Source organism: Artibeus jamaicensis, unplaced genomic scaffold (assembly GCF_021234435.1).
Source record: "Artibeus jamaicensis isolate MK-2021 breed Jamaican fruit bat unplaced genomic scaffold, CSHL_Jam_final scaffold_1019, whole genome shotgun sequence".
NCBI classification, from domain to species: domain Eukaryota; kingdom Metazoa; phylum Chordata; class Mammalia; order Chiroptera; family Phyllostomidae; genus Artibeus; species Artibeus jamaicensis.
This window is the reverse complement of record NW_026522025.1, coordinates 22870867-22894041: the sequence shown is the minus strand read 5'-3', so window position 1 is coordinate 22894041 and position 23175 is coordinate 22870867. Positions and strand designations below refer to the sequence as shown.

The window sequence follows — 23175 nt, the reverse complement described above, 5'->3', positions numbered from 1 at the left end:
TTCAGTGCTTAGTCATTTTACATTATATCGAAATATCTGTTCTTTCTAATTTGGAGCAATTATGAATAAAGGGCTATAAATATTAATGTATAGTTCTTTGGGGCATATGTTTTTATTTATTTTTTAATATTATTTTATTGTTTTTTTACATTACCATTTATCCCCCTTATACCCTCTTCCACCTCCCCCAAGCCTCTCCTCACCCCCACCACAATCTCCACACTGTTGTCCATGTCCATGAATTCTCCCTTATTTTTTTCTTTTTTGCTCAATCCCTCCATTCCCTCAACTACCCACCCACAGAGCTGTCAGCCTGCTCTCTGTCTATGAGTCTGTCTCTGTTTTGCTTGCTAGTTAATTTTGTTCAGCGGATTCCACTTATGAGTGAAATCCTATGGGACTTACCTTTCTCTGACTGGCTTATTTCACTTAGCATAATGTTCTCCAGGTCCATCCATACTGTTGCAAAGAGTAAAATTTTCTTCCCTTTGACAGACAAGTAGTATTCCATTGTGTAAATGTCCCACAGTTGTTTTATCTACTCATTTACTGATGGACAGTTGGGCTGCTTTCATATCTTGGCAATTGTAAATAACGCTGCAATGAACATAGTGGTGCATATATTCTTTTGAATTAGTGTTTTGGGTTTCTTCAGATAAATTCCTAGAAGTGGAATCGCTAGGTCATGTGGCAGTTTCATTTTTTATTTTTCAGGTAACTCTTTACTGCTCTCCACAGTGGCTGCACCAGTCTGCATTCCCACCAACAGTGCATTCCCCTTTCTCCACATCCTCACCATCACTTGTTGTTTGTTGATTTATGGAAGATAGCTATTCTGACAGGTGTGAGGTGATATCTCACTGTGTTTTTAATTTGTCATTTCTCTGCTGATTAGTGACATTGATCATCTTTCCAATATCTAGTGGCCATCTGTATGTCCTCTCTGGAGAAGTATCTATTCGGGACCCTTTGCCCACTTTTAAACTGGATTGTTTTGGCGTTTTTTTTTTTGGGGGGGGGGGGGTGTTGAGCTTTAAAATGTTTCCATTCCTCTTGTATAAGTACCCAGAAATAAAATTCCTGGGTATTTAATATAGTCTTAAAAACCACAAATAAAATTCCACAATTTGTGTGAAACTGATGAGCTAATTCTAAAATTCGAAAGGCAATATAAAGGGGTAAAATAGCCTTAAAGAAATACAACAGGTGGAAGAGAGAGAGCTCTCCCAGAAATAAAGACTCATTATAAAACGTATTATAAATTCACTACAGTGTGTTGCTCATGTAAAAATAGCCAGACAAATCTATGGAGTATTTTTAAGAAGCCCAGAAACAGTCCTGAACATATGAACACTTGGCGTAGGATGAACGTGCCTCTGCCAAGCAGAATGAAAGAAAGTCTTTCTAATGAATGGTTCCAGGAAAATTAAATAGCATAATGGAGGTGGGGGGATAGGTACTTTATTTTACGTCATTCAAAAAAACTGAATGGTTTTTTGATATAAATTCAAAAAACAGAATAACATACTTTCTAGAGGTTAGTATTTTTGCAAAATCAGGGTAGTAAAAGACTTCTTAAAGAAAGATTCTAAAAATCTTTTACTATAAAATAAAATAAACTGGGCTACATTAACATTGTTTTGCTCATCTAAAGACACAATAAAAGAATGAAAAGGCAATGGAAAATACAATAAAAATAAAAATAATAAAAATATAAAATGTATTGATTAAACTTGTGCTCTTTTGAAACATACACACAATCTGATTCCCTGCTTGCAGATACAAACCAACGACAACAACAGCAAGAGAGACAAAGAGAAAGAATGAAAAGGCAAGCCAAAAGGTGAGAGACAATCCCTGCAACATACATAATTGGAAAATATATAGTATAAAGAACTATAAAATATATATATGAAGAGTTCCTACCAATAAAAAAGGAAGAAGACACGTAACTCAATTTTTAAAAATGGGAACAAGACTAGAAAAGGCTATTCGCATAAGAAGGTAGTCAATAGCTCATAAACATCTGAGAAGATAGTCCGACTAATTATTAATCATAAAAATGCAAATTAAAAGCACAAAGGTATACCATAAACACCTACCCAAATTAGCCAAAATTACAACTCTGACCATACCAACTGTTACCCAGAATATGGAGCAGCAGAAACTCTGGCACACTTCTCTCACACCAGTGAGAGACTAGTGTGAAACAATCACTTTGGAAAACAGTTTGGTATTCTGTACTGCCAGGAAAAATCATGAAAGACATTGAATATTAGGAAAGAAAGAGTCCTGCATATCTAGTCCAGTGCACCCTTGCATGTCATCCTGCCTTTCATGGTCTTTGAGTTTATTCTACAACTATTTAAATTGTAAAAAAAAAACAAAACTAACAATAATGTAAAAGCTTCTTGTCCACAGAAATGCAAATTAATTGTGTCATTGCAATGGGGTGGGTAATACTGCCTATGGAGAGATTCATTTTGCATCTGCTCATAAATTCTTTTCAACATCCCTGGCTGCCTATATGTGTGTGTGTGCCTTTTATTTTTTGAAGCAGTTGTAATACTCTTATTGGTTCCTTCATTAATTAATGAGCTCAATGAAATCTCTGACACTTGCTCATTTTATACTCCTATGGGAGTAATGAGTTTACTTTAAACAAAATGATCCTTTAACATTATTAAGGCCAAAGATACATATCTTATGCCCTATGAATTCCACTCCCAGGCACACAACCAGGGCAAGCTTATGTGCCCAAGAAACATGTGCAAGAATGTCCATAATAACATCACTATTTGGAATAGTCAAACCCAGAAACACCCTAAACATCCATCAGTGGTCAAGGAGATAAACAAACTGTGGTATATCCAGATAATACAGTACAGCAAGTAAGATAAATGAATGACAGCTACCCAACTCCACAGAGATTAACCTCAGAAACATGTTGATTTTAAAAAAATGAAGAGGAGAACCTCACTATATGACTCCATCTGTATGGTATTCCAAACAGATACAAAACTAAACCATAGTGTTTAGCAATATACTTAGGTGTTTAGCAATGCCTTCTTTGCTTTTCTTTATAAAGTCAACGCAGTGTCCCTTTGGGGGCAGCCACAGAGGCAAGGACCGGGAAGAAGTAGGAGTGCTCCCGGGACACCTGCGCTGTTGTCCTCACCTCGGTGTTGGGGACAAGCATAAATATACCCACTTTATGATAAACCACCGCTTGATTGTTTCATGAACTTTTCTTAATGTGCATTGTCTTTCACAATTTTTAAAAAAAGCCCGTTTTCAAAAAAGATTTTGGGGGAGTGAAAGATCCAATAGTCTAGCAGAGACAAAAGCTACAGTATTCACTGTATTGTCCAACAAGCAAGTTTTCCACATTAATATTCCAAGTCATTAAAGAAATAGCCTTCAGAGACTATTTCCTAATCCCCCAAAGCAGTAAAATAAATGCAATAAGCTGCTGAAAAGACAAGAAGCCTAACAGTCCGGCGCCAGGACTGTTTTATGCTTAAAAGGCTTGCCAGGTTCACAAACTGAGTCTTTTCAGGCAAAAGTTAAAGTTTAATCTTTACCCCGTTTCCCTGAAAACAGAAAATTAACTGCCAGTCAAAAGAAATTAATGCCTGCATCTACCTCATTTCAAGAGAAAATTGTTTCCTTCCAGCTCCCGGTCACCTGATACACTTCTGCGAGCATCAGAGGACAGTGACAGCCCCTTGGTCATCAGCACAGGTAAACGTTGCCTAGGTAACCAAGTCCTCCTACCAAGGGCTCCAGCTCTGAGTTCACCAGACAGAGCTGGCACCATCCCCGCACGTGAGGGAGTGAGAAGTTAGAAAATTCAGGTAATGCCCCTTCTTATTTGTGTTTTGAATCATTTATCAGTGTTAAAAGGGCTGTCTGGGGGCCTACAGCAAAGCTGGCACCGTGTTTACAGACATCCACTTTGATTCCGTTCTGAGGGGCGACAAGGATTGGACATGGGGGGCATCTGAGAGGAGAAGAAGGACACTGTATAAACACTTCTCACGCTCTTGGCCTTGCTCTGACACTCAGCTCCAGAATACTAACTCCTTTCTTTTCAGGAATAAAAACAATAATAGTTATTGATTTGAACAGTCTGTTTGTGCCAAGCACTTTTTAAAGGTAAAGAAATTTAAGTTTTTTATTGTTTTTCTATGACAATTTTCCAATTTTTCCCCCTTTGCCCTCCTCCACCCATCCTGTCCCCTGCTCCCACAGTCAATTCCCACCGTATGTGGGTCATTCATACTCGTTCTGTGACTGCCCTTTCCCCTCTTAGCACCATTATCCCCGTCCCTCCGCCCCTCTGGTCACTGTTGGTCTGTGAGAATATTATGTTAAGTGAAATAAGCCAGTCAGTGAAAGACAAATACCATTATGATCTTACCTGTAAGAGGAACCTAATGAACAAAATAAGCTAACGAACAAATAGAACCACAAACGTGGAAACGTGGAGCAGAATGACAGTGCCAAGCTGCCTGGAGAAAACTGCCATCCTCCCCACCCTCCTGAACCCCCGTTGCGTTCTGGCAACCGATTACCCAGTCTGCCCGAATGGCAACTCGTTAACCACAGTCTGCCCAGACCTCTCCAGTGCTGAAATGATGTATGAAGTTGCCATGAATGTTGAAAAAAAGTGACGTGATAAATAAAATTTCTTATACTAGAGACGATTTAAACAATAAACAATGTTTATACAAAGTATAATATATAGTCATACTTCACATTGTTCCTGAGAGCAAAGAGAGGAAGAGAGATGCTTGTTCTACCTCATTTAGAAACTGGGAAACAAAGGTTCAGAATGGTTTGCTACCTGCCCCCAGATCTTAGTGCTAAAAATGATGGGATGAGGACCCCAACTGACCTCAGAGTCCTCATTCATCTCAGGTACTAATAGACACTCACTGGGTGTGCACCCTGTGTGACTCAATCGGCATGAGTGTGACCAGAGACCATATGGATATTTATAACTTATGGAGAAGCCCTCAATAAATGTTAGCTATTATCATCATCACCCCTAATCCCTCGGGCTATAAATCCGCACTCAAGTTAGCACACGAAGTTCATCAGTATTTGGTCACCCTCTACCTACCTCTCCCATATCATCTTCAGCACTTCAGCCAGAGCCAAGTACTTGCAGTTCACCCTGACCATGATCCCCTCAGCTCCATGCTTCCGTTTTCACTGTTCCCTCCCTCTAGGACTTTTTTTTTGTCTGAGACACTATTTCTTGCTTCTCCACCTGGATAATTCCCCTAAGCTTTCCGGGTTCCTCTTAACAGTCAGCTGCTTTCCTTGGGGCTCCTGGGGCACCTGGAGCACCTGGAGCCAGCGTCTGCCTCTGTCAGAGTCTGGGTGCCCCATGATGGCTATGCTTATGTCCTTACTCCTTCCAACTCGGAGCTCTGGTGTCTTGCTGACCTCTACCTCTTCACAGAAAGTTCTCAGGAAATGCTGAGGCAGAACTCAGTTGGTCTCAGGTTTTAGCCCCAAATAAACTACGTGGGACAATTTTTTGCCAATGTGATAGAAATCCTTTCCTATCTTTCTACATTTCCCCTTACGGCACTCCTCCAAAGGCTAAAAAGCAGCTTCTCATAAAACAATCTATAAAACTGTGTGGGGTCATTGTCACCAGCCCACAGAGCACCACATGCAGATAAACGGCTGAGGGACTGTCTTCCTTTCACATGCACTGGAACTTTCTTTTTCTTTTTTTCCCAGGAAAGTTACACAGAACAAATATATGTCGTGTTCCTACTTTATTCCCATTTATTTTGGGGCTATGCTTTTCCACCATGGTAAGGATCTGCAATTCCTGCCTTACCTTCAAATCATCTCTACTGCTCTCCTACAAAACCTAATTGGGAAATTGTACATATCAGCCCAACACACAGAGCTGAATCCAAGAAATTCAACAAAGATGAGTCAAACCACCTGTCTCTAAAGACAGGCCGAGAGGAAAAGAAGGTCTTAAAAGAACCTTGCTTTAAGAATAAGGGATACGGGAAGCCAAGAAATGTAAGTGAAAGAGCGCGATCTTAAGGCCAGGCATCTGGGTCAGAATCCCGACTCTGCCACACACGGCTGAGTGACCTTGGGCTATTTCCTTGGGCAGGACTAGCTATATCATTTGCAGAAACAAAAACACATGGCCCTTTGTTTAAAATAGGGAGAGTTTTTCGACAGCAACTGAAGAACATTAAGTCAAATGTGAGGCTCTTATAAGCATGGGGGCCTGTGATTACACAGGGCACACAGGCCATGAAGCCATCCCTTCATCTGGCCTCCATGGGTCTGTTTCCTCCTCTGTTGTGAAAAGACACAACAGCACCAGCTTGCAGGGCTGTTGTGAGGATCAGATGAGAAAATCCCATTAAAAATGCTGGTAAGAACACCTGGTACACAACAAAAAAAACACATCAGCTTTTGCCATTATTTTTTGAAAGTCAAATTAAGGAACAATAATTAAGGCATTAATATTCAATTATAGAATAATTTTTATGTTACCAAGGGATTAGCAACAAGGCTCTTCAAATAACCAACTTCCTTACTTATCTTGGAGTTTACAAAAGACTGATATCTGTACTACTTACCAAAAAAATCTATTAGGCAAAACAAGGTATATTTTTAGTTGGAGAAATGACCCCCAGATAGAAAGATGGGCTTCAGTTAAGATCACCCCAGAGATGTTTTTATTTAAGGGTTATAAGAAAGACACTTCTCTGTTCCCGCCTACCATTCTGACCTGACCACAGGAGAGTGTTATGTCTACAAACCGGGCTGGGGATAAGAGCATCACCTGTGGAGTCAGTCAGAACTGGGGCTTAGACTCCCTGGTGCTAGTTACACTGTGACTTAACTTGTTTAAACCCTTAACTTGTAAGCACTTAACCTCTATAAAGTTGATCATTTCTTCATTAACCATACAAACCAACAAGGGCTCACAAAATAACCTATTGCTTCATGCTACCATAGCTTTGTACATGCTATTTTTCTGCCTAAAATTAATTCATTCAATCATTGACTTGTTTGTTGACTGCACTGTGCTAGATGCTAGGTACATAGTGATGAACAAAATAATCATGATCCTTGCCTCTTCCGTCTTTTCACTGACAGGTAAACAAACAAATACACATGCATTCATATATTAGGAAAGTGCTATGCACACAATAAACAGGGAAGCACAGTAGGGGGTATCAGGAAGAGTTATATTTCACTGGCACAATCAGCAAAGACCTGCCCGAGGCAATCAATTTTAATTTGGGACATGACAGGTAGGAAGAAACAGCCTCAAAAAGAACCTGGAGCAAAGGTGTGGCAGGTCGGGAAACAAACAACCCTGCGTCTCTTCAACGGGAATGAACTTCACATGGTTCAAGAACTGAATGGAATAAAAATTAACGGGGCACCAGGGTGTAGGAGACGATCTCCCCAGAATAAGCAGGAACAAGACCACGAGCACTGTGAGCCATAGAATGGAGCTGAGGTTTTGTCCCAAGTGAGTTGGAAAGCCACCGGCTGCCATAACGGGCTTTACTTTGTAAAACAGATCACTCTGGCTGCCCTGTGAGGTTACCCAGGGTGGTGGGCAGCGATGGGGAGAGCAGGGAGAGCATTCAAGAGGGGCGACTGCCTGGCTTCCCCGACCCAGGTGAAGGATGAGCTCGTGCTCAAATACAAATACCATCCCCACGAGGAAATTAATTCCAGCACGTCTGAAGATCCAAGGGGGTCTTCTGCAGTGGGGTCTGATTCAAAATTCTTCAAAAGCAAAAAAAAAAAAAATCAAGACATCTCTTTTTATTTCCGCAAGCTCCTTGAAGTGAGTTAATTTCATATTTAAATGAATATCAAAAGTCCTAAGTGATTTGCTGCAGTAGTAGGTAAACCGCCAAAACAGGAGAAGAAAAAGGGGGCTTGTGTCCATGTGCATGTTCAGTGCACCCACAGACGTCAGAGCCAAGCTTCCTGTGTCAGACTCTCGCCACTGCTAAAAACAGTTTGGTGCCTTCAACCACTCTGTGCCTCAGTTTCCCCATCTTGAAACTAGGGGTTAAATGAGTTAATAAGTATAAAGTGCTGAAAATAGTGCCTAGGCCTTACTGATTATAGAAATGTTAACTACTAATAATAATATTTATAAAAATAAAAGCCACACAAACTTTCTACTCATTAACCACAGGACCCTGGGCAATGAACTTGAGTTTTCTCTAAGCCTCAGAGTTTCCTCACAGATGAAACAGATATGATAGTAATAATATTTTCCTAATAGAATTGTGGAATATTAAAGGACACCATGTGTATGTCTAAAAGACAGTACCTACCATAAAGTTGGTGCCCAGAAAATGGTTACTAATGTTATTTTATTATAAAAGTTATTATTATTGTGGGCAAGTTACAAATAGGTTTGTCTATGTATGATTATAGGAATATATTCTATTACGTGTGTATACTTTACTTAAGCAACATTTCTGTATTGCTTAAGTAAATCCCGCCTCTTCCTTTAACAGCTGTACAACATTAGGTAGGTTACTTAGAGAAGCCTTCATTTCTTCACCTATATGGGAAATTGATAACAGTATCTACCTTATGGGATAGTAAGGGTTAAGTGAAATACAAAAATATAAACACAATACCCCCACACAATACCTTGAAGCACTCAGTAAATGTAAGCTATGGTTACAATTAATGTTACTATTCATAGAACCCTAACTTCTCTTAAAGAGGAATTAAATCTTAATTTAATTCCCTTCATTCTTTTTCCCTCTCCTCTCACCTATAATACTTGAACTCTCTCTAAGTGCTTGATAATAAACTCCCTCTTCACAAGTCTCTGTTTGCCGAAGATGAGAGGAAAAGGTCAAACACAGATAGACCCCTTCAACTTATACAAATCTAGAAGAATATATAGTAAATTTCAGTGGCTCTAACACAGAAATTTAGAGTGATACATGGTGTGCCTGTCACTTCTTGAATGATATTTCAATATCCAGGGTCAAAGATGAGTGAAAAAAAAAAAAACAAACTTTACCAACAAGTTAGAAATCACATGCAGAAATCATGGCTCAGCTCAAGCCACCAACCAGGTTTCTGGGGTTAAACAGCACAGTAACATTAAATACACACTGAACCAGCTAAGGAGCAAATAACCAAGCGATGTAAACCAGGGTAGGAGAGAGATTCTCTTACGTACAACTGGAAGTGTGAGAGGAACAATAAATAAGGCAGCAGGCAAAAGCTGGCAATGGATCAGGTATCTGCTATTTCTGAGGAATAAATTTCCTCCTAGAAATGCAGTAAAAGGAAAGAGGGAGAACAAGGTCAAGAAGGTCAGCAGTAAAAGAAAAAACACAGGTACAGTCGGCCTCCAGACCTTTGTGACGAGGGTATGCAGGGTGGCATCGGGCTGTCACAAAGGCCAGGCCAATAATTTTATACCAGGCACAGAAATGAGTCACAGTTCCGTGAACTTTAATGAAATGGCTTATATCCTGGGGCTCTGCAAGAGGGCCTTCTCCACTTGGCGAGAAGGCCTCCCTTCCACAGGGTTGAGGTTCTGGCTCTGCGGACAGACTGGCTGGTGACCCCCATGACACCTGCATGCAGGAAGGGCCAGTGGCCAGACACATAAGGGAGAAAATCAGAAAAATGGGCTGAACAGTAAATAAAGGCATAGAAATAGATAGCCAGGAGAAAGCAAAAGGAAAAACTTCAGATTTATTTTCTTCTTTATGCCAGAGGTTTCTAATCCTTTTTGTTACATATTAAAATCTCAAACAAAGCTATGAATCATCAACATGAAAAAAAACTATCATCTTTCACCAATCTTTGCTCTCCCCATTCCTAATCCTTAAATAATGACTTTTTAAATATTTGACTTCCCACGCCAATAATGAGGACGGTAAACTAGCACTGGTGCACGCACTTTTGAGACCCAAGCCAGTGCAATGTGACTGAAGAGGCTGCCTCCTGCCCGCCCAGGTCTCCTTTTCAGCCAGCAAAGAAACGGGACAATAGAACAAGAAAGGGTTTGATGTGCAATCAGCCAGGAACCACATTCCTGGTTTATAAACCACCATAAACTGATTTTGAAACTGATTTGAAAGACATGAGATTCCAGAAATGCATGAGGGATGCCACTGGTGAGGGGTTCATTTCAGCCCCAGCCCCTGCTGCTGGGCACAGAGCCAGGTGCATTTCAACATTCACGGCGCCCCAGCCCCGAGACATCAGAAAGCTTGGGTTTAATGAAAAACAATGGAGGCAGAAACCGAATGATTACAATGTTCAAGAAGCCTGTGACAAACCCAAAATCTTGGGCCCCACCCCAGACCAAGCTAATCATAAACTCCAGGAGGGGGCTTAGCAATCTCCAGTGTAACAAGCCTCCAGAGTGTGGGGGGCAGTCCTAGTACACAGTTCAAGTTTCACGGCACTGTGGCCAGCGTATCTGTTAGAAGCAACAAACTTAGGGATCAGGCTTTGTAGTCTAAATTCCAGCCCCACTATGAGGCGCTGGGGAATTATTTACCCTCCCTAAGCTTCAGGCTCCTCTTCCACATAGAGTTCTTGGCTCCATGCTCAGTAAACATCCTTTATAGTCAGGATGTGGGGCCCCAGGGCTGGTGCTGGCCACCCGCGGCGAACCCTGCACTGCCCGTCACCTTCTCTTACCTTCTACTGAAAGAACACGATGGTCCAGCACAGGGACTGGCTCACTTCATTTGTAAAGAAACAGATATTTAAAAGGGTTTCAGCAAAAAGAGAAGGAAAAAGAACAAGAGAAATACCTCATAAATAAGACTATGGTGATTCACACAGGGAAAGAGGTGTAAGTTACAAAAGGGCACAGGGGGCAGAAATGATGATGGAAGGAGATTTGACTCGGGGTGGTGAACACACAATACAACATACTGATGATGTGTTATAGAACTGTACACCTGAATCTTATATAATTCTATTAAACAATGTCACCCCAATAAATTCTATAAAAAATGTAACATATTTAAGGCTCTGTGGGCAATGCAGTCCGCACGTCCACTGCCTGACCCTGCCTCTGCAGCATGGAAGCACACAGACAACAGAAATGAGTCAGTACGCTGTGTTCCACAGACCTTATCTGCGGGCACTGATGTTTGAATTTCACACGTGTTCACATGTCATTAAATCTTTTCTCTTGATTTTTTCAACCATTTAAAAATTCAAAACCAATTCTTAAGCACGGGCTATTAATAAACAGGCAGCAGGGGTATTTGGTCCAAGGGCTTCAGTTGGAGGACCCTCAATGCTTTTTGCATTAGTGAAGTTGTGAAATATAGGAACCAGAGTGTTCTCATCTGTCAAGTTAAAGTAATAATGCCCATCCTAAAATTTTGTGAGTCAATAAATACCTGTAAAGTACCTGGCAGGCTGTCATTATTATAATGAATTGTTCATCTCATAAAAAAAAATAAACGGTAATGCTCTGTGATCCAGGAAGACTAGGTAAAGCAGGGCAGGAATACAATGCAGAAATGTAGGCAAAACAGAGCTGCAGGTTTACAAACTCATTTGCTCTAAGCATCATTGGACACAGGTCTATTAACATATTGCTGATTTATATACACCCAAATAAGCAGTTTAAAAAAAAAGCAACCAGTACAAAGGAACTCCCGTTACCTTACCCTCTTGACTTTAAAGAAGATATGGTTTATTCTGGATGTATAAATTGCTGCCATATGTGATCGCCCTCTTGGAGCAAAGGAATGACTCAAATAAAAGGGTATAAGGTTTGTCTCTGACCTCAAAGCCTCCGGGAGTTCACATTACCACACGGAGACCAAAGCAGCGCTCCCTTGGGAAAATTCACAGCTGCTCAACATCTGGGGGGCCACCTGGGCTCAGGATATGAAAAAACCCAGGACTCCACTTTCAGATGAAATTTCAAGGGCTCATCAAAGGCTCCATAGGTCCCTGGATACAGCACTCATTAGTTGGCCAATCTCTGCTTTTCTTTGGCTGCCAGGAGTCTGACCAACAGAGGTGTCCTCCCCTTCCATCCCCTAACCCCTAACCTTCCATCCCCTGAGTGGACAAGGCTGCCCCCCACCCCCTTACATGCTCTCATTGCCCCAAATTTATCAAGCCCTTCTGACGAGGGGGGCGAATACCTGGACAAACATGCTGTCCAGTACAGCAGCTACTACTCACACAGGGCTGTTGAGCACTTGAAACTTGGCTGGTATGACTGAGGAGTCACATTTTTATTTCATTTTATTTAATTTTACCTACATTTAAAAACTGGTATTTGATTCAACTCATGGAAAACTTCTAAGCATCCGTAGAACAACTTGGAAATGTGACCTATGTTCTGACTGTAAATTTTATAAACTCCAATGACAGATCAAGTGTTTCTGGTGAAAATTCAGCATCCAAATTGAGATATGCTATCATGGCAAAATATACAATTATTTAAAGACTTAATGAAAAAATATACATATCCCATTAATCACTTTTATATGGAGATGTTGAAATGAAAATGGTGGGGATGTACTGGATTAAATAAAACATATTATTTAAATTCTGCCTGTTTCTTTTGTTTTTTAATCGTGGCTCTTAGAAAAGGTAAAAATGCGCAAGTGGCCCGCATTATAGTTCTACTAGACAGCACTGCTACACAGCATTAAATAAAGGCATTATTCTCATTACTCATATTCATCACAAAGCTGGAACTAGACCCAACTTTGGACCCTGACCTTTGCACCCTGCCGCCCTCTTGCTACCCACGCCCTGCAGAACAGCACTTTTTTCCTGGTTACCATTTTCCCTGATTGATAAGGCAAGCCCTTCACAAATAGAGACTTGTACTTCTCTTTCCTTAGCAATCAGCGCATTGTTGGGGCCAAGAACGCCACACAAGGACACCAGGAACAGCAGCCCTGCTCTCCACAGGTGTGCAGGCCACTCGTCCTGAGGGCGAAATGGTCTCGGCACCATCACTTGCTCATGCCCTTCGGTCCAAACATCTCAGATGAGCTCCATGTGCACGTTTTAACCCCGCATCACGACTCATTCCCAACACAGGATGCACACATTTTACTTCCAATTCCCTTAAGATCGCGATCTTCTCAGAGGAAGATGCAAATCCTTTTTATAACCGACCAAAAAAGTTTCTCCTCTGCGTCTTGTAATGCACAGCTAATAAATTTACCAGGAAACAAAAACGGCCTTTGAAATTTGAGAGAAGTCCCTTCCAAGGATTTTACGTGCAAAAGTTTTCAAACCTGAAGAAATATTAAAAACAGGGTTGAATGTATGTAGGGGTATATTTCTATTTATATATTTATATTCAGGATGCATATGCAGAGACACATATTTTTTATACACAAACACTAGAATGGCTCAAGTACAAAGATGTCTCTATTCCTGCCCACTGAGCAATCTCTTTAGAAGTTAGCTTTCCCCAACTGTCCCAAGTCCCAGAGATTGTAAGCCCCCACCCCTCACATCACAGGAAATGAGAGCCAGGCCAGGAGATTCTGAGTGTGTGGCAAAGGGGTTCTCTGAGAATGCTCCCTACCCCGTACTACTGTTGACTGAAGTCTCTGGATACCCTAGACCGAGGTCTCTCTGACTTAGTGACTTTAAAGCCATTTAAAATCAGAACCAGGGCCTACTCTCAAATCTTGAGCTGAGAAACAGACTCATGAAAGCACAGATAATCCCTTCACTTCATATGAGGCATTTCCTAGAACTACCCTCCTGCTAATGAACTTGGACAGAGCCTGCTAACAAGGAGAGGAATTAACCAGTTTGGGGGTTAGCTCCCCCCCTTTCCCAGCTCTGGTAGAGGTGGTGATTGGTAGCAAAATGCGTGCCTGGTGTACATCAGAATGGCCAGGAACAGCCAGGATCTGGATAATCCATAAACTGAGTAACAAGCCTGCTAATAACCAGGAGCTCACTGCCACTTTCTGTAATGGGATCCAGGTAGCACTTGTAAATCTACCCTCTCTAATTAGAAAAATGCAGTTTTCCCCTTCTCCCTGAGGCCAGGAAATAGAAATCAACTCATCCCACTCCCAGCTTTCAGGCACAAGTATGTGTGACGTTCTCACAGACAGACAGACAGACAGACATCTTCCCCCCAGGGGAAGAAGCTTTCAGAACTTTCCTGTCATCTAGTGGAAGGCAGCATAGGCTCCCGCAGCTTTCCTCAAATCTAAATCCTTCTTTCTCCCACCAGCCCTCAAGACACACTCCCTGGATTCAAGCTGCTGCCTAATTATTCATCTACTAATAATATTTTGCCATATGGGCACAGTGCATTCTGCTTTACCAAGTGCATTAACGAGCATCATCTTTTCTGGACTCCAACACTGACCCGGGGAGGACCTACGTTGTAGAGCATGAAGCATATATTGTGGGTCTCTTGAAGAAAATGAATACAAAATGATAAGTACAAAATGCCAGAGCCTCCTCCCAGGGCCTTGAAGGGGCCCTACACACAAGGGCAAATCCAAGTCTCTAACATCCCTCTCCTTCACTCCCCCCAAAACACCTGTGAGTTTTTCAGAAAAGAAGGGTTGAGGGAGGGAGTCATGTGACTTACCCAGGGTCAAAGACCTCTTCAATGTTAGAGGCAGAATGAAAACTGTATTGCCCAGTCTCTGTGGCCCCTCTATTTCCTCTAGTTCCTCTGTCACAAAGGAAACTGAGAAAGGAACAAATAAATACAACGCAGCTAAAAGTGACTCCCACCAGGCGGGTATCAGGAAGCTGTCTAGACAGTACTGCCAGGGTAGATGGTGAAATAAACTCAAAGTCCCTACAATTACCCACTGGGCACTGGAGGTAAAGGACACAGCACACAACCACGCAGAGTAGGGTAACCCCCCCCCCGTCACCATTTGAGAACCACAGGACCTGGGATGAGTTACTGTCCTTCTCTTAATTATTTTTATATGGAGATGTTGAAATGAAAATGTTGGGGATGTACTGGATTAAATAAAATATACTATTTAAATTCTCTTAATTTCCTTCAATTGTAATAAAAGTTTACATGAGATGATGTGTGTAAAACTCTTAGCACAGGACCCAGCCTGAACACTCTAGGTATTCAATAAATAACTACTGTCATTGCTACGGTTATCAATTCACCCAAAGAGCATGGCTCTGACACAAGCAACCCATTTCCCTTGCTGTGCTAATGGAAGTTGCAAAAACATTTGCTCTGTCATCAAATGACTGAAAATTAGTCCCGGCAGCTACTGAGACTTCAGCATCTCTTGGGCAGCAGACAGAAATGTCACAGGATACTTGCTAGACGAAGTGCTTTGTCTGGGTTACCTTAGCGTTTCAGGTTTATAACCTGTGCACCTGTGAAGTTTCTGTGGCTTTGAGTCTCAGTGAAGCCCATATTAATTTCAAATGCTTTGAGACCTCATAGTTTGAGAACCATAAACTGTGGGTTGTGGGCAGTGTTATTTTGTTTGTTTGTTTTGTTTTGTTTTATTTTCTGCTTTTGCTTTTTTGTTTCCATTCACTTGGGGAACTAAAATGATCACAGCAAAAAGGTAAGCCACTCCTACACTTCCCTTCTTTCTTCCCTCCAGTCCAGTTCTCTCTTCCTCCTCCCCCTAGATTTAAAATTGGCTCCAGATTTTATCTGAGAAGCAGTAACAGATCTACGAGAAACAAACTTCAGGATCTTAAGGAGCAAATTGATTGATAAACACTAATAGACCTGCTATATGTTAAGAGTGAAAAATCCATGCTATATTCATGGACAATCCAACTGTTTAAAAAGGAGGACAGGTTAGGCCCAAGTCCATCATAGGCATCTCAAAAAATTTTAATAACATCATGTGTACATCCCATCAACACTTAGGGAACACTGCCAAGAGCCAGGCTAGTTCTTATCCATACCAAGTTGCATAAGACAAGGCCTTTTCTGCCTCAAGGTTCGATTGGGTAACCAGCAACACCCCCATCCCTATACTCCCACACCACTAGGAATGCCTTTCAAAATATTTTGTGTACTTGAAACCATTAGTTTAATGATTTGCCTTCTCATTGTCTGTTACTTACTTAGCACAAGACGAGTATTCATTTACTGACACTTTGTGAACACTAGCTGATCATTGACCTGCTGGAGGCCCATGCCTGTTTTGAGTTATAGTTACACAAAAGGGCTGGCGTGTAACTAGCTAGGTGACAGTACAGGGTAACACCTGCTGCTGAAGAGATAACGAGCAGGACCCTGGGAGCACAGAGAAAGCCTTCGGAAGCAGGAGAAGGCTTGAATGCAGATGCGATACTGCAGCAAGAGTTGAAAGATGGATAGAATTTCTGTCACTAAAGGAAAAGTAATAGGGAATTTCCCTGCAGAGAAAACTGCATGTACAATAACAACTCATAGCTAAATATTATCAAGGACTTATTATATGGCAGGTTCTGTTCTATTGACATTTGCTCATATATTTCTCATAACTTTAAGAAGTAGGCATTATTTTTACTTCTACTGCACAGATGTGGAAACTGAGGCTTAGAGATCTCACTGCTGGAATAGTGTGTTCTGACATGAGAGACCAGGATCTCAATCCCTAGGCTACAAAGACACAGGGCCATGAAAGGAGATGCTACATGTACAAATTTGGGGAAAGTTTAGATAAGTGTCTGGACCATGGGAATGTAGTAGGTGGGGAGGCCAGTTCTTGGACGGGGCCAGATTCTGAAGGAACTTGAATACCAAGCTAACTAGTTTGGTTTATCCCACAGCAGTTGGGGAGCAAAGACAAGCATTTAAGCCTACAAATGGTTCCATCAACACTGTACTTTAGCACAATACTCTGAGAGCGATGTGAAAGATGGGTATGATTGTGAGAAAAAAAGGAAGGAAGGAAGGAAGGAAGGAAGGAAGGAAGGAAGGAAGGAAGGAAGGAAGGAAGGAAGGAAGGAAGGAAGGAAGGGAGGGAGGGAGGGAGGGAGGGAGGGAGGGAGGGAGGGAGGGAGGGAGGGAGGGAAGAAGGAAGGAAGGAAGGAAGGAAGGAAGGAAGGAAGGAAGGAAGGAAGGAAGGAAGGAAGGAAGGAAGGAAGGAAGGAAGGAAGGAAAGAAGACTCTTTAAGAGACGAAATACTAGGCTCTGGACAAAGTGGAGGGGGTAAAGTTAGGAAGTAATGGGCAAAATTTAAGAGATTTTCCTGAGGTAGAATTGATGTGATATGATGCAGGATTAGGTCTGAATCAGGGGAAGGAAGAACAAATGAAAAGATGTGAAGTCCATAACTTGATATGAACATTCATCCAGTTTTCCATCGGTCAAGATAAATGTTATACAAGGACAGGTGCCTGGTAGAGATGACAGTAACTTAGTCATGTGGCAGTTGTGTTATTGTCTAACTGCTTCATGTTCATAAGTCTCATCAACCTGGAAAACTGTAAACTTTTCCAAGGCAGAAGTGACTCACAAGTGTCCTTTGTCCACATGTCCACTCAGTGCCCACTTCAGTGTTGAATAGGAAAAAATAAAACTAAACTAAATACAACTCACCAAAGATTTGCTAAACACAGAAGGTTTCCAAGATACTATGCTCAAAAAGTACCTGCTGATCAAGGTAGACGACATAGAAGGAAATATAGATGAGTTTTAGTATATAAAAATTTAAAGTATCTGTAATTTACAAAAGAAAAACAAATAAATTTAAAAAATTTACTTCACTAGGAACCAAATAAATACAAATGAAATATTTCCCTTGTCTATCAAGTTTCAAAGACTTTTATAACACCCCATGGACAGAGACCAGTCCTCGACCTGACTGTTCAATGGCCGTTACCCAGGAGAGCTGCGTAACCAGGTGCATGGCAAGAAATGAACCTGCTAAGACTTCTTTTTTAAGACTTTATTTTTTAAAGAGAGGGAAAGAGAGGGAGAGAAACATCAATGTGACAGAGAAGCATCAACCGGGTGGTTGCCTCTTACACGCGGCCCTGAGCCCACTAAAGAGGTTTTTACTGCACTGTAACTAGCCTGTCCTTACCAACATGCAGATGTTATCACCCAGCCCCTAGAATAAGCCATCAAGGGGCACGTGATCATTCCCACTTCAGAAATCCAAGTAGCGAAATCAAGAAACTTATTCATGGTTATACAATTAGTAAGTGGTGGAGCTATAACTAAAATCCACAGATTTCTGACTTCACAGTCCATGCAAAGTGGTGTGAATATGAATTCCACAATTAGATGATTATTGAGGTAATCACCATTCTGTTACGAGAACCAGCTCTGTGCATGGGCAGAATAGGCTCTGGCCATGCACAATGCACAAGGGAATAATTCTCAGTGCCCTCTAAAGATCACCACCTACCTGCCATGGCATGGGCTTCTCCTCTCAGCTGGTCACAGGTCCCCACTATCAGAGTCACTATCGTGTGCAATAATGTGACTTTAATCAAGCTCTCTGCATCTCAGTTTTCTCCTATGTAAAAATAGATAATAACATCTACCTCCAAAATCTATGGAGGACAAGATTCAGTTTTGTCCACAAAACAACAGTGACACTGCCTCACAAGTTATCTTTCTAAAACCCAAACTCCATCACAGTAAATACTACTTGGTCTTCAAAACCCAGCTCCAATATCTTAAGTGAGAAGCCTGTGCTGATAACCCACTGAGAGTGTTCATGACTGTCTCCCTCTGTGCTTCTGTTATGCCTTTCACTATGTTATTCTTCATTATGTAGCATAAATATTCATTTACTTTTCCATTCCCCTTACTATACCATAAACCACTTGAGAAGGGAGTCAATGGCTTACATGTCTTGTGATGCCAATACCAAGTCAAATGCTGGCATATGGTAATCTTTTGTTTAAAAAAAAGTCCATTATTTTACCCTCACAAAAACCTGTCAATCAGCTATGATAATTATCTGCATTCTACAACTTGGGCACACTGAGGTTTTAAGTTGCAGTGACAACATAAAATCACACATAGAAGAACAAGTTCTACTGAATTCCGGTCTCCAGACTCTCCACTCCACCAAAAATGGACTTTCAAAGACAATAGTATGAAAAGACCCACTGAAGATGATGCAGACCAGTGATTTCAACTGGGGTGCTGCAAGAATTTTTAAAACATGCAACACCTAACTATTTAGTCGGGGCATTGAACTCTTTTCCCTTATATTGCCAAATAAAAAACTGACAACAGCCACACAATAGCCATCCAGTGTGAATGAATCCAAATTATACCTCTTTTTTTTTGTCAGATGGGCAAAATATATACTTTTTGCTGCAATGCAGAATTTTAGTAATTAGTTCATGTGCGCCATGAGATGAAAAAGTCTGAAAACTGCTAGTCCAGACCATCACCGCACAAAGGTACTTCGTTCCTCAAAGGTGCTAAGGGCTCTGAATGGTATTCAGACAACTTGGAAAGTCATCACCTAGGAAAACGGGGAACAGCATCAAAGCAGAAGAAATGCTGGCAAATACGGGTCTGAGGTCAGGTTCATTCTATCCTTAACCCTGCTGTCTCCGGCAAACTCTTAAACTCAGGAACTTCAGCTTCCTCATTTGTAAAACGCAGTTTTAAACAGTGATACTCACCATGGAGGGTTTGATGTAAAACTCAAAAAGTTATATGAGATGGGCTGAGCATGAAGATTAATTAAACTGTGGTTATTACTATGTCTGAGAAAATGGCACATATTAAGCGCCTGTGCCACAAAGTATTTTTAATACGTTATCTCATTTCATCCCCACAGCAACCCTGTGGAGTCAGTGCTGTTACTTTGATCTCACATCTAGGTGAGACTCAAAGACATTTAAAAAAACTTGTCCAAGGTCACACAGGTACCAACTGGCAGAGCCTGCATTCAGACCAAGGTCTTCCTCAGTCCAAAGCCTTTGCTCTTTGCAGGCTTCCTGCAGGCATCCCAGATTAGGTTCAGTGGAGGAAAAATTAGGAGGACTCAGATATGCCCTCAAATTCTGAGGTCAGTGTGAGGTGCCGGAAAGGTTAGATCAGATTCATGTGTAGCTTGGGATGTGTACTAAAACCGTTTGGAATATGTATAAGATAAGGCAGGGGAGAAACCAAAAGGTAAGGAGATAGCCTGAATAATAAATGTCATGCTCCTCAACTTCTCTTTCAGCTAATAAAACAATCAATAGTAGAGATGATTCATATTTATAGTTCAGTCCTGTGATCTTCAAGGTAAAAATCCCATATTGTAATACCGATGTATTATTTCCTCTTGATCTCGTGACTATTTGTTGTGTACCAGAAAATGTTTCAAAACCAAACAAGAAGTTCAGAAAAGTCACAGGGTTTATCTGATCTCCTCTACCCTAATAAATGGAAACAAACTCTACTAGGTTAGTCATTCATATCAAGGCATGTTGCAAGAGATAACTAGAAAAGCAACAGATGGCTTCATCCTACAGAAAAACAAAGACTATTTCACAATAATGCAATTAAAACATAAATTGTTTTCCGCTGTTTTCCTCCATTGCATACAGTTTCCCCAAGCTTGGAACAAACAGGCCTTTGCATTCTCCATTCAAGGCCCAAGAAACCTTCATGCTGTGAATGTTTTTGATTTATACACTCAGGAGTCAGATTAGGCATAAGTAGAAAAGTAATGAAAAAAAAAACCCTCTTCCTGTGGGATGTAAAGTTCTCCTCTTCCTGTGGGATGTAAAGTTCTCAAGTGAGGCACTCACACCAAATCCTCCTACCTGATGCCACAAGGCTGTGAACCCCCAATGCTCAGACCAGGCTAAGAACCCAGACTTGGAGAAAGAAAACTCAACAAAGGGGTGGGGGAGCAGACTCTAACAGGGAGTAAAATCATTTTGTTCCTTCAGATTTATGAGCAAAAGGAGGGTCTGAAATTCTCTACTAATAAATACCCCCACCTGTGAACTTTTCCAAAGTGCAGCTAATGACACATAGAGCTAACAGATCTCATAGAAAACTCATTCCTAAGGTACTGACTACCTGTAAACTCAGAAGTTTCTGTGTTCACATGATCAAATGCTCAGTAGAACACCCCTCTGCTCCCTCTCACCCCCACTTAAAGTGCTATACCCCTCACCACCAATAACCCATCTACAGCCACTCCTCTCTCCGTGGCCCCTGAAAGGCCTCAGGCGACACAGCCACAGGACACGCGGGAGCACCCCTCCCCTCCCTGCCATCCCCGTTATTCTGCACACAGCCCTGCTTTCCCCTGGAGCCAACAGTCTGCAGCTCCTTCAATGCAGGCGCGAGCAGGCAGGAATGGTGGGAAAAGAGGCTGTGCAAGCTGCATGCTTCAGAATCTCCCCCATATGCATGTGCCAAAGGAACAAAAAGAGGATCAGTGCCAGGAAAAGACAACTGAGATGAGGATGCAGTGGGACCGCGGCTGACTCCGTGCCTCCTAGCTGCAGGAGGCTGGCCAACCACGCGTCGGAACCGTAGACCCGAGTCGTTACCTTCAGGATGCAGGCCATGACGCTCCGCCGACCCTCCTGCCAACAAGCAGTGGGCGCGCCTGAGTCAGGGGCAGTCCCGGCGACTGGCTGGAGGCTGGTACCGCGACAGGAGCGCTTCAGCCCACATTCCCGCAGATCCAAATAAGGGGACCGCGGTGCGAGCTGCGCGGGCACAGGCCCCGCCCCCGGGCCTCCGGCCCGCCCCCCGGTCCAGTCCACTGGCTGGCGGCCCTCGAGGCCACGCCTCTGAGTCACGTGCCACCCCGGGCGCCAAGGGCTGCCTGTTGGTTCTTGCTACTTTCTTCTTTTCTCTTTTATTTCTGTAAATGTTATGTTTTTCAACGTATACAAAGTCAGCAGCAACCTGGAGAAGAGCACGGTGTTTTCTTCTTGATTCTGCCCCCTCTAACAGGTCAAGAAAACTCCTTACACACGTTCCACACTTCTTAAAAAGTTGAACGGGTTGGAATCACCCCTCTGCAGGCACCATCAAAGGATTCTTCAAAAGCAGCAAATGAAATGCTTCCTGGGCTGTTTAAGGATAAAGCCCTCACTCTGCTTAATAACTCTGTGATAGGCTTATTAAAAATGAATAATTTGCCATTAATAATAGCACACATTACTTATTAATTTAACCAAAGATGCCATAAACCTTGCACTGAGTATTTTATGTGTGCACATGCCCATATACATATATGTGTATATATAAAATGCATTCGTCTTTTGTGCTTTAACGTGTTTATGAAAACATGTGTAAATATACAGTAAATAGAATCTATGTATATGATCATACATTCTCATGTATACATTGATTATATATGTATGTATGGTGTGTGTGTGTACATGCAAAGGCAGGATATTGCTCTTCCTTGCTACAAGTTTAGAATTTGAATGAACTTCGTTGCAATTTCAGTAGCAAGGCTACATCTAAACAGGCTTGGAAATCCAGAAAGGCCAGTTTTCACAAAACAACCTGAACTCACGTTAAAACAGAGAGGAATACAGCAGCTGTACTTAACAGGCAGGTGACTAGAAGAAGAAATGTTTTGGGTCCTCTCCACCCCTCCTCAGTAGGCCCTCTCTGAGTGGAAATCAACAAGGAAAGCCCAGTTCCCAAGTAAGAACCTGCTAAAAGAATCAGAGTTAATTCTATAAGGAAAGTAACATCACACACAGCAGAAGAAGGGAGAGTACATTCTGTGTGTGTACACAGATTTCTACCACTTGGTCTTTCAGAGAAATCTTGAAACCAGGCTCCCCAAACCGGACCCTCTTTACTCGTAAGAGGTTACACTTGCTAAGAAGCACTGGCTAGTTCACCTACATGGAGTCAGGAAAGCACTGTGAGCTGCTGCTTACAGTGATATCATGAAATTGGCTCACAGACACAAGGCAGAAATCAGGCCTCAACGATTTGGTGTTTTACTGACTAGAACATTCAGAGTCATGAGAGAGGAGGAATTGCAGGAAAAGGGGTCTGAAACTGAGGATGAACTGCCTGCTCCCAAAGGAAGTTCCTCTTGTCAGTCGCCCTGAGGGAACACACCCTGCTCTCCACTCCTTCCTCCAGCCTCCTCATCTGCTTTAGAGAGCTGCTTGCTAATTTTCAATAAGAGCTCCTTGATCAGGATTGTATATTTCAAGCTGCTGCTTTAGCTCAGGGTCTTTTGTGGGCT

General features: G+C 41.9%; 1 protein-coding gene across 4 annotated transcripts in view; it reads right to left on the bottom strand.

Moving 5' to 3' along the window:
- The window catches only part of ST6GALNAC3 (ST6 N-acetylgalactosaminide alpha-2,6-sialyltransferase 3), a 498049-nt gene extending 476384 nt beyond the window's left edge, over positions 1-21665 (bottom strand). For all 4 annotated transcript variants that reach the window (XM_037132828.2, XM_053655626.1, XM_037132829.2 and 1 more), the window contains exon 1: positions 21500-21665. In XM_037132828.2, the coding sequence (XP_036988723.1) occupies positions 21500-21517 (18 nt within the window). In that variant the 5' untranslated portion in view covers positions 21518-21665. The remainder of the gene's footprint in view (positions 1-21499) is intronic.
- Between the last annotated feature and the right edge of the window lie 1510 nt (positions 21666-23175).